Here is a 14,223-nt window from a genome sequence, read left to right on the forward strand (position 1 = left end):
TTATTTCGGAGTTAATATACCTCGTAGACCTTGCAGGCTACCGTTAAAAATATCCGATTGAAGGTAGCCACGTAATGTTTGTAAATAGGCGAATATGAAACCCTATAGTTGCGCACTGTAATACGGTTGTGATCAGAAATTTGATGTCGGGTTAATAGTTTGGGTTGATTAACCGCAACCAAACAAGGCATTTAAATGTTGTTTCGTGAGCAACTACCGCTCCGCATGAGTCATTCGAATGCTGCTTGTTTAGGTGATTATCATCTTGGGTCAGCATATGCAATAATGGCTTGTAAGAGAACATTGCCTTCCCTCTTTTAATCTCTATGCCTAACGCGCAGTAGCCTGGACTGCCGCAGTTAATCGCTTTCGGTCGAAGTAGCGTGCAATAGAAAAAACTCAAATGCTGAAAAATCAAAACGCGAATTTACTCAGTTCTCTCTGAAGCAAACACGTTGGTTCGTTTAGGAATCGCGAGCAGCATGAACAGCGGGGGCTTCAACAGCGAAAACCACCCCTTTGGCATCGAGTTTGTGAGCGACGGAGTCCAACTGCAAAAAAACAATGTGGGGACCTGCCCTGCAGCCCCCTGTGTTTGCTTTTCCGCGAAGCACCGTTCAGCAGCAGTCTCACCTCGAGAATGAACGCATTCCCTTGTCAGTTACATTAACTGGCAAGAGAGGGCGCCAGCGTCGCTGCGCGGAAGACTGCTGAAGCCGGCGCGCGGGAGAGGGGGCATGAGGCTCTTCGGCTGGGTTCGTCGGCGCGAGCGGACGTGTCGCTCGCGGCTCCGCTCTTCGCCGGCGGGGCGAGGAAGCAACGGGAGACCCGCTCCCGCATATCGTCCCGTCCGGCCTTCGGAGTATATATCCCTTGCCCCAGCGCGGGCGAACATTCGCTCGGAACCTTGCCGGTGAGTCGTACGACCTCGATTCATTAGCGTACCTTGTTGCTAGCTGGCGTTATTGTTGCTGTAGCAATAAATGCCTGTTTTTGTCAGCCAATGTGTCAATCATTTGTTCCCTCAGAGCAAGGCCCGCCGTGGTTGGCGTGCGCTCGGTAGCGTACGCGATCACGGGGTGGGGTCCGGGCGGCTTTGAACCGTGTCAGCCGCGATTGAGTGGGGAGAACGTATTTATATCTCCCCAAAATTCAACCCCACCACAAATACGTCCAGCAATGCGCCAAACATGAAAGATAGACCTGCACCGCGAGCAGCATGAACAGCGTAGGTTCAAACGGCAAGAACCGCCATTTTACTATCGAATTCGTGAGCGAAGGAGTCAATATGTAACGACCCATATACGGCAAGTAATGCGCGCAACATAAAAGCTAGACATATATTGCGAGCATCATGTACAGCGGGTATCAAACAGCGAGAACCGCCTCTTTAGTATGGGGTTCTAAGCGAAGGAGTTCAACAGCGACAAAAATTCCTGCAGCAGTGCGCAACATGAAAGCTAGACCTCCAGCGCGAGCAACGTAAACATGGAGGCTCAAATAATATGAAGCGTAACTTTCGAGTCGAGCCTGCGAACGATTCTGACTGCAACCACGTCGACACGCCACGAAATGCACGCAACATCAAAGCTGCAGAATCTAGCATAGCTGGCGCGGTGGGTATAAGACAACAAGAAGCACAGCTTTCGTAGCCTACGAGCGAACGAGTCCATCCAAAACTATGCCAAACAGCATTTACTGCGAAGAAAGACTGCAGTCACTCGCGCTTCGCACCAAATCACCCAAAAAAAAACACGACTGACAACTGAAGAACGGCCACTCACCTCACAAAGTGGTGGATCCAGCACATTATCGAAGTTTGCCCGGCCGATGGAATTGGACTGAGCGGACGCTGAGCGGACGTGTTCCGCATGAGCTCCCGCCTTGAGACCGTTTTTCGGTGGAACACGCTGTGCCTTGGTCTTGCTTTTTGTGGAATCGTCTGCAGGAAGTTGCCCTGTACCTGTGGACACCATATTTTGGCAAGTGTTCCCCCTTTTAGGGGTTTTCTTCACGATTTGTACTCGACCACGGTGCGGCAAAATTAGGCCTACTGTGTAGGCCGAGCCGACGCCTACGGCGCCGGGCTCCAGGGCCGTGCCTTGTGGTAGTGGGCCTTTGCGAGGCTAAAGATGATGGAGTACTCCGTTGAGGGAGAATCTATAACGCCCGAAGAATTCGAGGCGGGAGAATGGGCCTGGGTTTTGCAGGCGCAAGATCGCTTCAAGAAGACTGTGTACGGGGACCACACCGAGTAGGCCTACCGAGAAACAGGCGGGCAGCGACGGGCGCCAGACGCACGGAGCAGCCCAAGTCAAGCGGGGGAAAGCGCCGGTGTGGAAGAAACGGGGACCGTTTCTTCAGATGCCAGCCAACGATTTCAAGGTTGTGTGCCGGCCCAAGAATTGGGACTTGAGCATAGTGACGCCGAGGGAGCTCGGATGTGCCCTGAGAGCGGCAGCGAAGCTGACGAACGCGACTGCGGTGGAAGAAGACCTGGTGCGGGTCAATGAGAGAAACAACACGATGACGGTGAGCACGCCGTGTATGAATCATAGTGGGGCATATGCGAATGTCAAGACGCTCCAGCTGGGCGGTCGTGACCTTGCGGTTTCGGCGTACGTGGTGGCGCCGGAGAATTCTGTGCGCGGAGTAATTTACAATGCGTACAACGGATGCCCACTGGCAGAAATTCGCGCAGGATTCTTGAAGAGGAATGAAGACATGGAAATTTTGGATGCCAGACCTTTGGGCAAGTCAAAGGCGATTCAGATCACGTTCGGGGGGAAGCGCGTTCCCCGGCAAGTCATCTATTGGAACTGTCTGTACGCTGTGATCCCATATAGAGAGTTAGTCGAGACCTGCTATAACTGCAGACGAGTGGGACATCGGGCGGACGTTTGCTATCGTCCGAAGACTAATTTGTGTCGCCGCTGCGGGAAAGAACATCCTGCACCACCGGAGGGAGAGTCGCTGACCTGCACGCCGGACTGCATCGTGTGTCATGGGGCGCACAACACGGGAAGTCAGAACTGCAAGTTTCGCCTAGCCCGTCAGCAGCCGACGGGTCTGCAGCAGAGCAACGAGGACAAGAGCCAAACGGGCAAGGAGGAGCGGCGTTCGAGGCCCAGGAAGCGGTCATCTAGCGGTGCGAGAGGCGATAGCAAGAGCAGGGACCGGTCGCCTTCCTTCCCGCCACTGCCCGGACCCGAGCCTGGCAAAGGAGGAGGACAAGGTTCCGGTCATGGAAGAAGCCCAAGTGCCACGAGGAAAAAGGTGAGCTGGCCCAACGCGGGCTCCCAAAATGAGACTGCTCGAGAGAAGGAGCTACAAAGGCAGGTGCTGCAGCAAGCCGAAACTATCAAAAAGATGGAAGCTAGGATAGCAGAGATGGAACGCGCGCTTAAAACCGGCAGAGTAGACAGGGTACAGACGCCGTTGGCCCAAGCCCCACAGCAAGCGACGCAGGCGAACGCTTCTCGCGTGGACGATAACACAGCTATGGAAGTGGAGAAAGTGGAGAATCGGGGGACGGTCAAAAGGCCACCTCCGGCAGATGAGGGAGCTCGTGCAAAGAGAGTAGCAGAAACTTCGGCGGCGACACGCCGCAGCCAGTATTTACAGTCACTTGTCTTAAGAGCGACATGCTTACCCTTGCGGAGAGAGTAGGAAAACTGGAAGAAAGACAGGATAGGCTGGATCGCCGGGTCGACAGGATAGAAGCTAGACTAGGCAACATTGAGGAGCGTCTTGACGCCTGCACCAATGACATGCGGGGTTTCCAGACCCAGGTAATGGACATGTTTAAACAGCTAAATGCTATGCTAGCGGTTAGATTGCCTCCCGTAGTCGGCCAAGTGCCGATGTTAGTGAACCTAGGGCTTCACCATGGCCCCTCGCCAGCAAATTGAGGTTTGGCAGTGGAACTGCAGGGGCTTCCGTCGCAAGCGAGGGAACCTGCAGTTGCACATACAAAATCTGGATAGTAAGCCGGACATTATAGCTTTGCAGGAGGCTAGCGGCTCGGTGAAATTACCGGGATTTAAGACATTTACACCACCAGAGATTGATCGAGGGGGCGTATTGAGCGTCTTCACGGCCGTGTTAGTCCATCGCAACACCATAGTGATTCAGCATACCATAGATAGCAGCAGGGAGGACTACGTCCTGCTGGAGATTTTGCCGAAAAGAAAGGACGATAAGAGTCTATTTGTTCTTAATGTATACTCTTCTCCAAAAGATAAGCAGGTGGGCCTGCCAGACCTTCTGATAAAGACGCAACGGCTAGCGGCTAGGTCTCAACTCATCGTGGTGGGAGATTTCAATGCGCCTCATCCGGAGTGGGGCTACATCCGAGCCAGCCCGAAGGGAAATAAGCTTTGGCAGGTAGCCCAGGACCTGCGATGGACGATCTTAAACAACCCGCTAGATCATACCAGGATAGGCAACAGCGTAAGCATAGACACCTCTCCAGACCTCACATTTGTGAATGGTATCAGGGATGCACAGTGGGTAAACACGGGATGGTGGTGAAAAACATTTATAAGCAATAAATTTTTTACAGAAAGGTGATTGGGGTAGGACCCTATTGGCCCTTTCCCCTCACAGTACTAGGTGGAGCCCCTATTCCGGGGCCCCATTGGCAAGCAACGCCGCCCGCGTCCGTTGAACCAAGGCCTTTTGGCTCTTCAGGTCTTGACAGCCGAGCAGGGCCGCCTCCCAGTCCTCTCTGGTGGGGTTGGGGTTGGGGGGGATAGATGGGTTAGATTGACACGCCCAAACCATGTGGAAGGTGTCAGACACCTCCCCACAGAACTGGCACGTGCCATCAAAGGATGTATTGAAGTGTTTAAGCACCGCCGGGCACAGTACAGTGTTAGTGAGAATTTTGATGAGGAGGCGCTCGTCAGCGCGATCCAGACCCTTACAAGGGGCCGGGTAGCGCCGGTGCTCCTCCTTGTAATAATCGGTGATTTGTTTGAATGTAATGGCCAGATTGTCTGATTGGGAGTACCCTTCCAAGGACAGGGAGATAGCCCGGGGAGAGAGTGCGCGGGCGGCCTGATCGGCCTGTTCGTTTCTCTGGAGGCCCTGGTGACCGGGGGCCCAAATCAGGTTGCGTGGAGTTGGATCTTCAGATCGACAGCGATATTCCAGTATGCGCCAGGCAAGCGGGGGAGCCCAGCCCAACTCGTAGTTCCGACAGGCCCCTCGCGAGTCGGTGATGATGTGTTTTGACTTGGGATTCGTGAGAGCCAGAGCAATGGCAATCTCCTCCGCGTGTGTTGCGCTGTAGGCTTTGAAAGTGAGCCCGTTAACTGTGTTTGTGTTGTGTACGACTGCGGCCGTGTACCACCCCCCGTGGTGTGGGCCGGCAACGTCTACGTAATACACATGTTCTTGGTTACCATAGTATCGCGCCAACGCTTCCGCGCGCGCCTGGCGACGACCGCTATGGTCTTCACTGGACATGTTGCGGGGAAGGGGTCGGACCCGGAGGGCGCGTCTCCAGGGTTCTGGCACTCTCTCCCTTTCCTCAATGTGGTAGTCGTGTTTGATGTGTAGCCGGTCCAAGAGGCGGCGACCGGACGTGGTCTGTGCAAGACGCGTGTATTGGTTGCATAAGTGGGCCTCTCGAAGCTCCCGAAATGTGTTCACCACGCCCAAGGCCAGAAGCCTCTGGTTGGACGTGGCGATCGGAAGATCGAGAGCCCGCTTGATGACTTTCCGCAGGATGACCTCCAGTTGGTCATCATCATGTTTGCGCAGGTGCAAGTAGGGAGTTGAGTAGAGGATTCTACTCGTTACGAAAGCATGGGCAAGCCGCAGTGCATCCTTGCTTCGTAATCCGCCCCGCTTGTTTGAGACCCGGCGGACCATTCGGCCCACCTGGTCTCCCACCGTGCGAAGTTTGGCTATGGTGGTGTCGACTCTGCGTTGGTGGTGTATGAAGAGGCCAAGGACGCGGATCTCCTTGGCCTCCCGGATCGGTCCCGAGAGGAGACTGATGCGAAGCGGAGTTGTGTCCCGGGGGGAGGGACGTAAGTGCACAAATTCTGATTTAGCTGGGGCGCACTGGAGTCCGCAGTAGGCCGCGTAGTCGTCGACTAGGGTCGCTGCTGCTTGCAGGCAGGACTCCATGTGGCCCAGGTTGCCTTGCGTGGCCCAGATTGTAATGTCATCCGCATAAAGAGCGTGATGTATCCCGGGCAGAGAAGACAATTTGGAGGGAAGGCGAAGCATTGCCAAATTGAAGAGCAGGGGAGACAGGACCGCGCCTTGAGGTGTTCCCCTCGAGCCGATGGTGTATGGCCCGTGTTCCGCATCTTGTATGCGTATATAGGCTTGACGGTCTGTAAGAAATTGACTTATGTAATGGAATGTTTTGTGGCCACAGTTGGTGTTACTGAGGTGGTCCAGGATTACTGCATGTTTGACGTTGTCGAATGCGCCTTTAAGATCCAAGGCCAGGACCACCTTGTCGTTTTGGGGACATTCGACAGGATCTAAGATGTCGTGGTGGAGCTGCAGAAGTATATCCTGTGCTGACTTGTGAGGACGAAAACCGAACATGGTGTCCGCGAAAATGTGCTGTGTTTCGAGATAATCGGAGAGTCTGTCGCGCACCATCGTCTCCATCAGCTTGCCGACACAAGACGTCAGAGAGATGGGGCGAAGGTTCTCCACATCGATAGGTTTGCCGGCCTTCGGAATGAAGGTCACGAGAGCCGATTTCCAATCGAGAGGGAGAGGAGTCTCTCCGTCCCAAATGGTATTGATGTATTTGAGGAGCGCGGTGTAGGCTGCGTCGGGAAGGTTGGCCAAAAGCTTGACCGTAACCTTGTCGCGCCCAGGTGCAGTGCCCCGCTTCATCTTGCTTAAGGCCGCCCGGAGGTCGTGGAGCTGGAACGGCTTGTCCAGCTCCGCGTTCTCTTCGCCTGCATACGAGTACGCCGCCTGCCGGGGGTCCTTAGTGGTACAAAGGTATCGATCCCTGAGCGTGTGCGCTAGCTGTGTTGTCGTTCCTGTAAAGTTGTTCAATGCCCTATGTAAGTGGCGTTGGGTTTCCGTGCGTGTTTGTATTGGATCGATGAGAGCGCGGAATAGGCGCCACGTGTTGCGGCCAGACATCTGGCGCGCAGCCGCGTTGCACCGGTCCACCCAGTTAGTGTCGGCTAGCTGAGTAGCATATTCCGCTGCTTGTTGTGTGAGTTCGAGGATGCGTTTCTTTAGGCGTCTGTTATGTTTCTGTTTCTTCCATCGTTTGGTGAGGCTGCGGCGGGCCTCCCAAAGGTGGAGCAAGTGGTTGTCCACGTCCGTTTGTGTTTCTGTGAGCTGTATCTGCTTCTCGTGTTGCGTGAGTGTAGACGTGAGCGATTTGGACCATGCGTCGTATCCCGACTGGAGGGGATCTACGATAGGTAGAGATGTGCGGAAAGTCGTCCAGTCCGGTACACGAGCTTGTGTTAGTGGGCGTTTCAGGGGACGCATGTAAATGGTGGTGTTGATTATACAGTGATCACTACCCAGAGTGTCCTCTGTATTCAGCCAGTCGGCATGGCGTATGTTGCGTGTAAATGTGAGGTCCGGGCAAGTATCTCGTTGAATCGAATTTCCGACTCGTGTTGGGTTGGCGGGATCAGTGTGTAAAGTAAGTCCAAGTGTGGAAAGAAGTTCCGCAAGCTTCCGCCCACGTCTGTCCTCCCGGGGGTACCCCCATAGCCTGCTCGGGGCGTTGAAGTCGCCGACGATCAGAAGGGGATCCCTTCCCGCCACCTGCATTGCTTGGGTGAAAATTTCATTGAATGTGACGTTCTTAAGTTTAGGTGGGCAGTAAATGTTTAGAATGTGTACAGGTGGGTCAGACCGCTTTAGGGGCAGCACGGACACCATCGTGTATGGGAAAGGCGGTGTTGTGGGGAGCGTGACTTCCTGCGCAGTATACTGCTTGTGAACAAGTATACATGTCTGCGGGTTGTGTTGAAATGTAGTGTAGTTTGTGAGTTTGGCACCGGCGCCGGGTTCCTGAAGGGCAACCACGGCGACGAGAAACTCAAAGGTCTCAAGATAGATGCGCAGATGAGTCCGCTTCGTGCGGTTCTTGAGACCTCGGCAGTTCCACTGCGTTATTGTAAGCGGCTGAGTTGCTCTTGCTCGCGACTTAGGGTTGGGGGCCATGGTCGGAGGCAGAGGGTGGGGTTACGTTGTTAAGACTCCCCAGTCCGCTAGTGCCCGGCGCAGACGTGGAGGAGTCTTCCGAGAAGTCAAATTCATCGGGAATAACTCTGTTGAATTTGGAGGGGCGGTTATCGTCCCTGATGGGCCCTACGCGTTTAAGGACGCGCGGATTGTCTTTTATCCATTTTTGGATAATGTGAGTTACTGCTTGGGTCACCTGTGCGATGACACTCTCCACCTGACGCGCAATAGTATCGTGGATAATTTGGGGGAGGTCAGCCAATTGTGTTTCAATTGCGGTCACCCGGCTCTCCAGGGCCGCGGCGCGACTCTCCACATTAGTAGGAATCTCCCTGTCTGTGATATTTTCTTCCTCTTCGCTCGACGCGGGCTGAGTAGGGAATTTGGCTTTGAGCGAGTTAAGCTCGCTGGCTAGTTTTTCGTTTTGAGCTCGCAAGAGGGCGAGCTCGCGCTTGAGTTCTTGCGTCTCGGCGGTGCTGGTGGGGGAGGAGGGAGGAGGGGAAGAAGAGGAGGCGACCCTCGCCCAGCTGCCTACCTTGGGTTGGTTGCAGGCGGCTCCGCCAGGTGAAGCGCCGAGAGCTGGGAACTCCGCTGCTCCGGGTGGTGGCGTTACCGTTGCTGTCTTGCCTGGGGGAGGCATCACGCCACGTCGTGGCGTCTTCTGGTTGTTTTGCTGCCGCCCTCCCCGTGTAGCGCCGGAATTGGCTCCCTTGGATGGCGTCCTGGGCCCTGGCTGCGGCAGCTTGATGAATTTGGCGGTGCATTCGCGGGAGCTGGTGAGGTGCGGGCCCCCGCAGATTAAGCACATAGGGTTGCAGACGTGGGGGGCCATCCCCTCAGTACCAAGCCCCACGTTTTGACCACAAAGGCCGCATCTTTCCTTGACCGGGGTGGGACAGTTGTCCACCCGGTGCCCCAGTGTGCCGCAACGGTAGCACGCTGGCACCGTTTTTTTATACTCCTTGACGGGAGTCAGTTCTGCATTATAATGGACGTAACGCGGAACGCTGCGTCCCTCGAAAGTCAACACAGCTACATTCGATTTTCCCAGCTTGCGCACATGGACTAAATCACCACCGCGCCACTGCACACTATGTTTCAAGGATTCGCTGGTTTCAAGGTTATGCACAGAAATCACACCACGACACACATCACCGGTGAGCTTGAGGTGTCCGTGAAGCGGGAGCGATCCTTTGCTGGTTGTAATTTGGATGTCCGTCAGAAGCTTTTGAGCTACACGGGACAGCCACTGGGAAGTGATCACTATATCCTTTCCACGATATTTAGTGCTGCTAAGCACAAAGACACGGTGAAAGGAACTCGAGTGACGGACTGGGACCGATTTCGGCAATACAGGAGTGACATAGTGAACGGGGAAATCGAGGACTTAGGAGCCTGGATTGACACGCTCAAGCAGGCCGTGAAGAGTACCACAGAAGAGGTTCCGACGGAGGAGGAGGGCTTTACGGCTGACTCTAGATCGTTACACATGTGGGAAGCACATGCGAATCTCCTTCGGAGGTGGAGGAAACAAAGGCATAATGGTGTCCTCCGTAGGAAGATGGCCAAGCTAGAACGAGAAATCGAAGCCTACACATTGGAGTTGCAGTGTCAACAGTGGGGGCAGATTTGTGACCGGATGAATGGGCAATTCGGATGCAAAAAAACATGGCAGTTGTTGAGGCACCTTTTAGACCCTGCCGCAACCAAATCTGCGCAAAAGGGGCAAATGGCTAGGTTAGTGCATCGGTATCAAGGCACGATTGGGGAATTTATACACGAACTCCGAAGTCGTTACATAAACAGAGAGGCGGGCGGTTGCTTGCCGGATTACTCGGGAGAGGAAAACCTTGAATTGGATGCAGACTTTACGGTGGCGGAAGTGGAGTTTGCAATGGGCCAGCTTCGTACCACGTCAGCAGCGGGTCCGGACGGGGTTACTAATAAAATGCTGAGGAACCTGGATTTCAAGTCAGTGGGGGCACTCACGAATTTGATGAATAAATATTGGGCGGCCGGGGAGATTCCGCCAGAGTGGAAACATGCTAGGATTACATTTATTCCTAAACCAGGGAAGAAGCTCTGCATTGAGAATCTGCGTCCCATCTCGCTAACGTCGTGCTTGGCCAAATTGATGGAGCATGTGGTCTTGAACAGGCTTCAGGGTTATGTAGAGGACAATGAGTTGATACCTGAAACAATGATTGGCTTCAGGGCTAATTTATCGACGCAGGACGTCATGTTACAGCTCAAAAAAGACGTGGTTGATCCTGGGTACGGCACGGGCACCAAGGCTATCTTGGGGCTCGACCTCACTAAGGCCTTTGACAATGTTACCCATGAGGCAATATTGAGGAACCTATCAGACATACGACCGGGGGGTAGAACCTTCCGGTACATCAGATCGTTTCTGGAGGGTAGGACTGCGGAGATTGTAGTCGGAGAAATGAAATCGGATCCCTTCCCATTGGGGGGAAGGGGGACACCGCAAGGGTCGGTATTGTCGCCCTTCCTATTTAATCTCGCCTTGATCAAGATACCACCCAGGCTGCAAGGGATATCGGGACTTAAACATACATTTTATGCGGATGACATTACTCTATGGGTAACAAGAGGCAGTGACGCACAGTTGGAAGAAACTCTACAACAGGCGGTGGATACTGTGGAGGAGCTAGCAGGGGAAGCAGGACTCTCGTGCTCTCAGCCCAAGTCCGAGCTTTTTGTTCTGAGGGATAAACCAAGAGGGATACATGCGAGGCCCTATACGCCGCCACCACCTTTAGAGGTGAAAGTGGGGGGAGTACCGGTCGCTGAGGTCCAAACGATCAGGATCCTGGGTATGTATCTGCAGACTAACAGGAAGAATAGCGAGTCCTTGCAAAGGCTTAAAAATACGGTCAATGCTACCGTGCGGCTAATCAGGAGAATCGCCAATCGTAAGAGAGGTGTTAAGGAAAAAGACTTGTGTAAGCTAGTGCAGGCATTTGTGCTCAGTAGAATAGTGTATGCGACGCCTTATTTGAAGTTGGACGCGGCGGAAAAAGGAAAGGTGGAGGCTATGATTAGGCAGGCGTATAAAGCGGCTCTTGGGTTGCCTCAAAATGCGTCTACCGAAAGGCTGCTGGGATTAGGGGTGCACAACACCCTAGAAGAACTACGGGAGGCGCACTTGGTGATGCAGCTCGGTAGGCTTTCAAAAACAAAAGCAGGAAGGGACATATTGGAAAGGATCGGCATTGGAGTTGACGTTCCAGCCGGTGACACGAAAATTCAGATGAGGCGGGAAATGCACAAGGGCTTGTACATAAAACCTTTGCCCAAGAACATGCATCCAATACATCATGAGGACCGCAGGAAGGCAAGAGCCAAAGCTTTACATGCTAAGTACGGGAAGTACAACGGGGCAGTCTATGTAGATGTCGCCGAGTATAAGGACAAGGATGCATTTGCAATTGCGGTGGTGGACGGGCGAGGACGCTTGATCGCCTCTGGATCAGTCAAAACCCGCTCCCCAGAAACTGCAGAGGAAGCGGCGATAGCACTAGCTATGACTAGTAGTAATGCTGACCTGATCTTCAGCGATTCAAAAACAGCCATCCGAAATTTGGCGAGCGGCAGAATATCTGTCACAGCGGCGCGGTTGCTGAATCGGGCCACGGAGCGAGGGATTACGGAGACGGAAATTGTCTGGGTACCTGCACACTCTGGGAACCCTGGGAACGACACGGCTCACATGAATGCTCGAGGTTTCGTCAGCCGAGTAGGTGAGCTGGACGTCCCGGGAAGGTCCACGAGAGATGGGCTGGTATCCTTTCATGACATTACTAATCATTTCAGACTTGAGCGGAGGATTTACCCACCCCCGGACAAGCAATTGGTGAAGGCGCAGGAATGCGTCTGGCGACGATTGCAGACTAGATGTTTCTTCAACCCATACGTATTGAGCAAAATCTACCCGGACATTCCGCCGGAGGGCAAATGGTGTCACGAATTGGCAACCTATGACCACATATTATGGAGCTGTAGCATAGCACCGCCACCGGCGGACATTATGCGTGATCCTTCCCTCGAGCAGTGGGAGGCCGTGTTGGCCAGCTCAAACCCGGTCGTCCAGACCAGGGCCGTGGAGTGGGCCACCCAGGTCGCCGTCAGCCATGGGTTGATGGCCATCTGACACGGAATCGTCCACACATGCTCTCTGACGAAAATAAAGTTTTTCCATCCATCCATTCCATCCATGCCCGGCCGATCCCGTGCATCCAAACCTTTCGGCGAGCCGCTTTGCTCTTTCCGGACGGAATTACAAAAAAAATCCTCCCACTGCCTCCTCGGCTGTTGCATTCATAAGCGCAACAGAAGCTTGGCATCACCGCAACGCGTAGACGCCGTCAAAGATGGAAGAACACTTCCCGCCAAGACTGTTCCACAAAAAGAAAACGAAGCGCGATTTCTACTCCCGTCAATGGCGCCGGTGTCTGCTGCGGAGCAAAAAAGCGCGCGCTAACACGTGACCACGGTGCCTCGGCCAATGGGAGGCTTGGTTATCCGGCGGCTCAAAGTCTGTCTCTGAGCCTCCTCGGAGCACCGCCACGGCGAAATCGCAAGTTCGCGGCCAGCAAAGCTTTCGCTTTAAAAAAGTGCGGCACAGACAGGCTGCTCACGTGTGGGAATACGGAAGCGCTGATGGTTGACTGTTCATTGCAGGAGCACCCACGCAACCGGCCGCAATGAAATCCAGGGACGACATCCCGCGCCGCATGCAGAGCGCTCCATTGTCTGCGTCGTTTCGGGTGGGTTGATAGGATGCATGACGCCGTGCGCTGTACAATGAACGGTGTTCCAACACAATTTGATATGGAAGTCCAGGAAGGCACTACTGATCTGAAGTTACCGGGTTCGAACCCGACCGCGGCGGCTGCGTTTTTATGGAGGAGAAACGCTAAGGCGCCCGTGTGCTGTGCGATGTCAGCGCACGTTAAAGATCCCCAGGTGGTCGAAATTATTCCGGAGTCCTCCACTACGGCACCTCTTTCTTCCTTTCTTCTTTCACTCCCTCCTTTATCCCTTCCCTTACGGTGCGGTTCAGGTGTCCAACGATATATGAGACAGATACTGCGCCATTTCCTATCCCCCCAAAAACCAATTATTATTATTATTATTAAGTCCAGGAAGGCACACATTTAAAGTGCATATGTCGTCGGTTCGAATCCCTCTTGCAAGCTAGCCTCCAACTTCACTAGCACATGTAAATTATATGCAACGATAAATGTATGACACCATCCGGAAAGCTGTATGACAAATGGTTGCGTTACAGTTTAGATACGAATGTTGGCAAAACCGATGCGTCATGGAGCTCAGCCAGTGGCAAGTATATATAGATGAACGACATGTATAAGATTGTATAAATGTCCGGACTCCGTAGAGTATCTGTTACGAGTCCAGTTGGACTTTTTTTTGGAAATGTGGCGGAGAATTTGAAGGATGCTTCACTCCCGGCACCGGTTGGCCCGGTATTGCACTACCTCCGGGATCGGCCTTGCCTTTAGCGCGTCTTTACTATCCTGTCTTTCTATCCGATCTTTCAACTCTCCTGCTATCTGCACGTGGTAGCGACTGTGGCCCTTCTTGAGCCAGTGAGCAGGCCTGTGCACTTTCCTTTTCTTTCTTCCTGGCAACTACCTACCTGTCTGTCTGTCTATCTATCTGTCTGTCTGTCTACCTACCTGTCTGTCTATCTATCTGTCTGTCTATCTATCTATCTATCTGTCTGTCTGTCTGTCTGTCCGTCTATCTATCTATCTATCTGTCTGTCTGTCTGTCTGTCTGCCTACCTGTGCCTGCCTGTCTGTCTGCCTACCTGTGCCTGCCTGTCTGTCTGTGCCTGCCTGTGCCGGTGCCCGTGCCCGGAACATTTATACAACGCATATTTGAAACAACATCTGGATCCCCAGCTAAAAGCTAGCTGGGATCCCCAGGTGGTTGAAATTATTCTGGAGCCCTCCACTATGATACCCCTTCTTCCTT

General features: G+C 53.5%; 1 protein-coding gene across 1 annotated transcript; it reads right to left on the reverse strand.

Annotated features, from left to right (window-relative positions):
• Positions 1–4,537: 4,537 nt before the first annotated feature.
• LOC144123553 (uncharacterized) lies at positions 4,538–9,426 on the reverse strand. Its single transcript, XM_077656371.1, has 2 exons — positions 8,735–9,426; positions 4,538–4,729 (listed from the first exon to the last, which is right to left on the reverse strand). Exons 1-2 carry the CDS (start codon positions 9,029–9,031, stop codon positions 4,586–4,588), a joined length of 441 nt encoding a protein of 146 aa, XP_077512497.1. The 5' UTR covers positions 9,032–9,426; the 3' UTR covers positions 4,538–4,585.
• Positions 9,427–14,223: the final 4,797 nt, after the last annotated feature.

This window comes from Amblyomma americanum, chromosome 3 (genome assembly GCF_052857255.1).
Source record: "Amblyomma americanum isolate KBUSLIRL-KWMA chromosome 3, ASM5285725v1, whole genome shotgun sequence".
NCBI classification, from domain to species: domain Eukaryota; kingdom Metazoa; phylum Arthropoda; class Arachnida; order Ixodida; family Ixodidae; genus Amblyomma; species Amblyomma americanum.

Coding starts and splice junctions, on each gene's coding strand:
- LOC144123553 (XM_077656371.1), bottom strand. CDS start 9,031: ATGGCCCCCCACGTCTGCAACCCTATGTGCTTAATCTGCGGGGGCCCG. Junction 4,730..8,734: donor CCGCCTGCAACCAACCCAAG/GTAGGCAGCTGG, acceptor CAACCCCACCAG/AGAGGACTGGGAGGCGGCCC.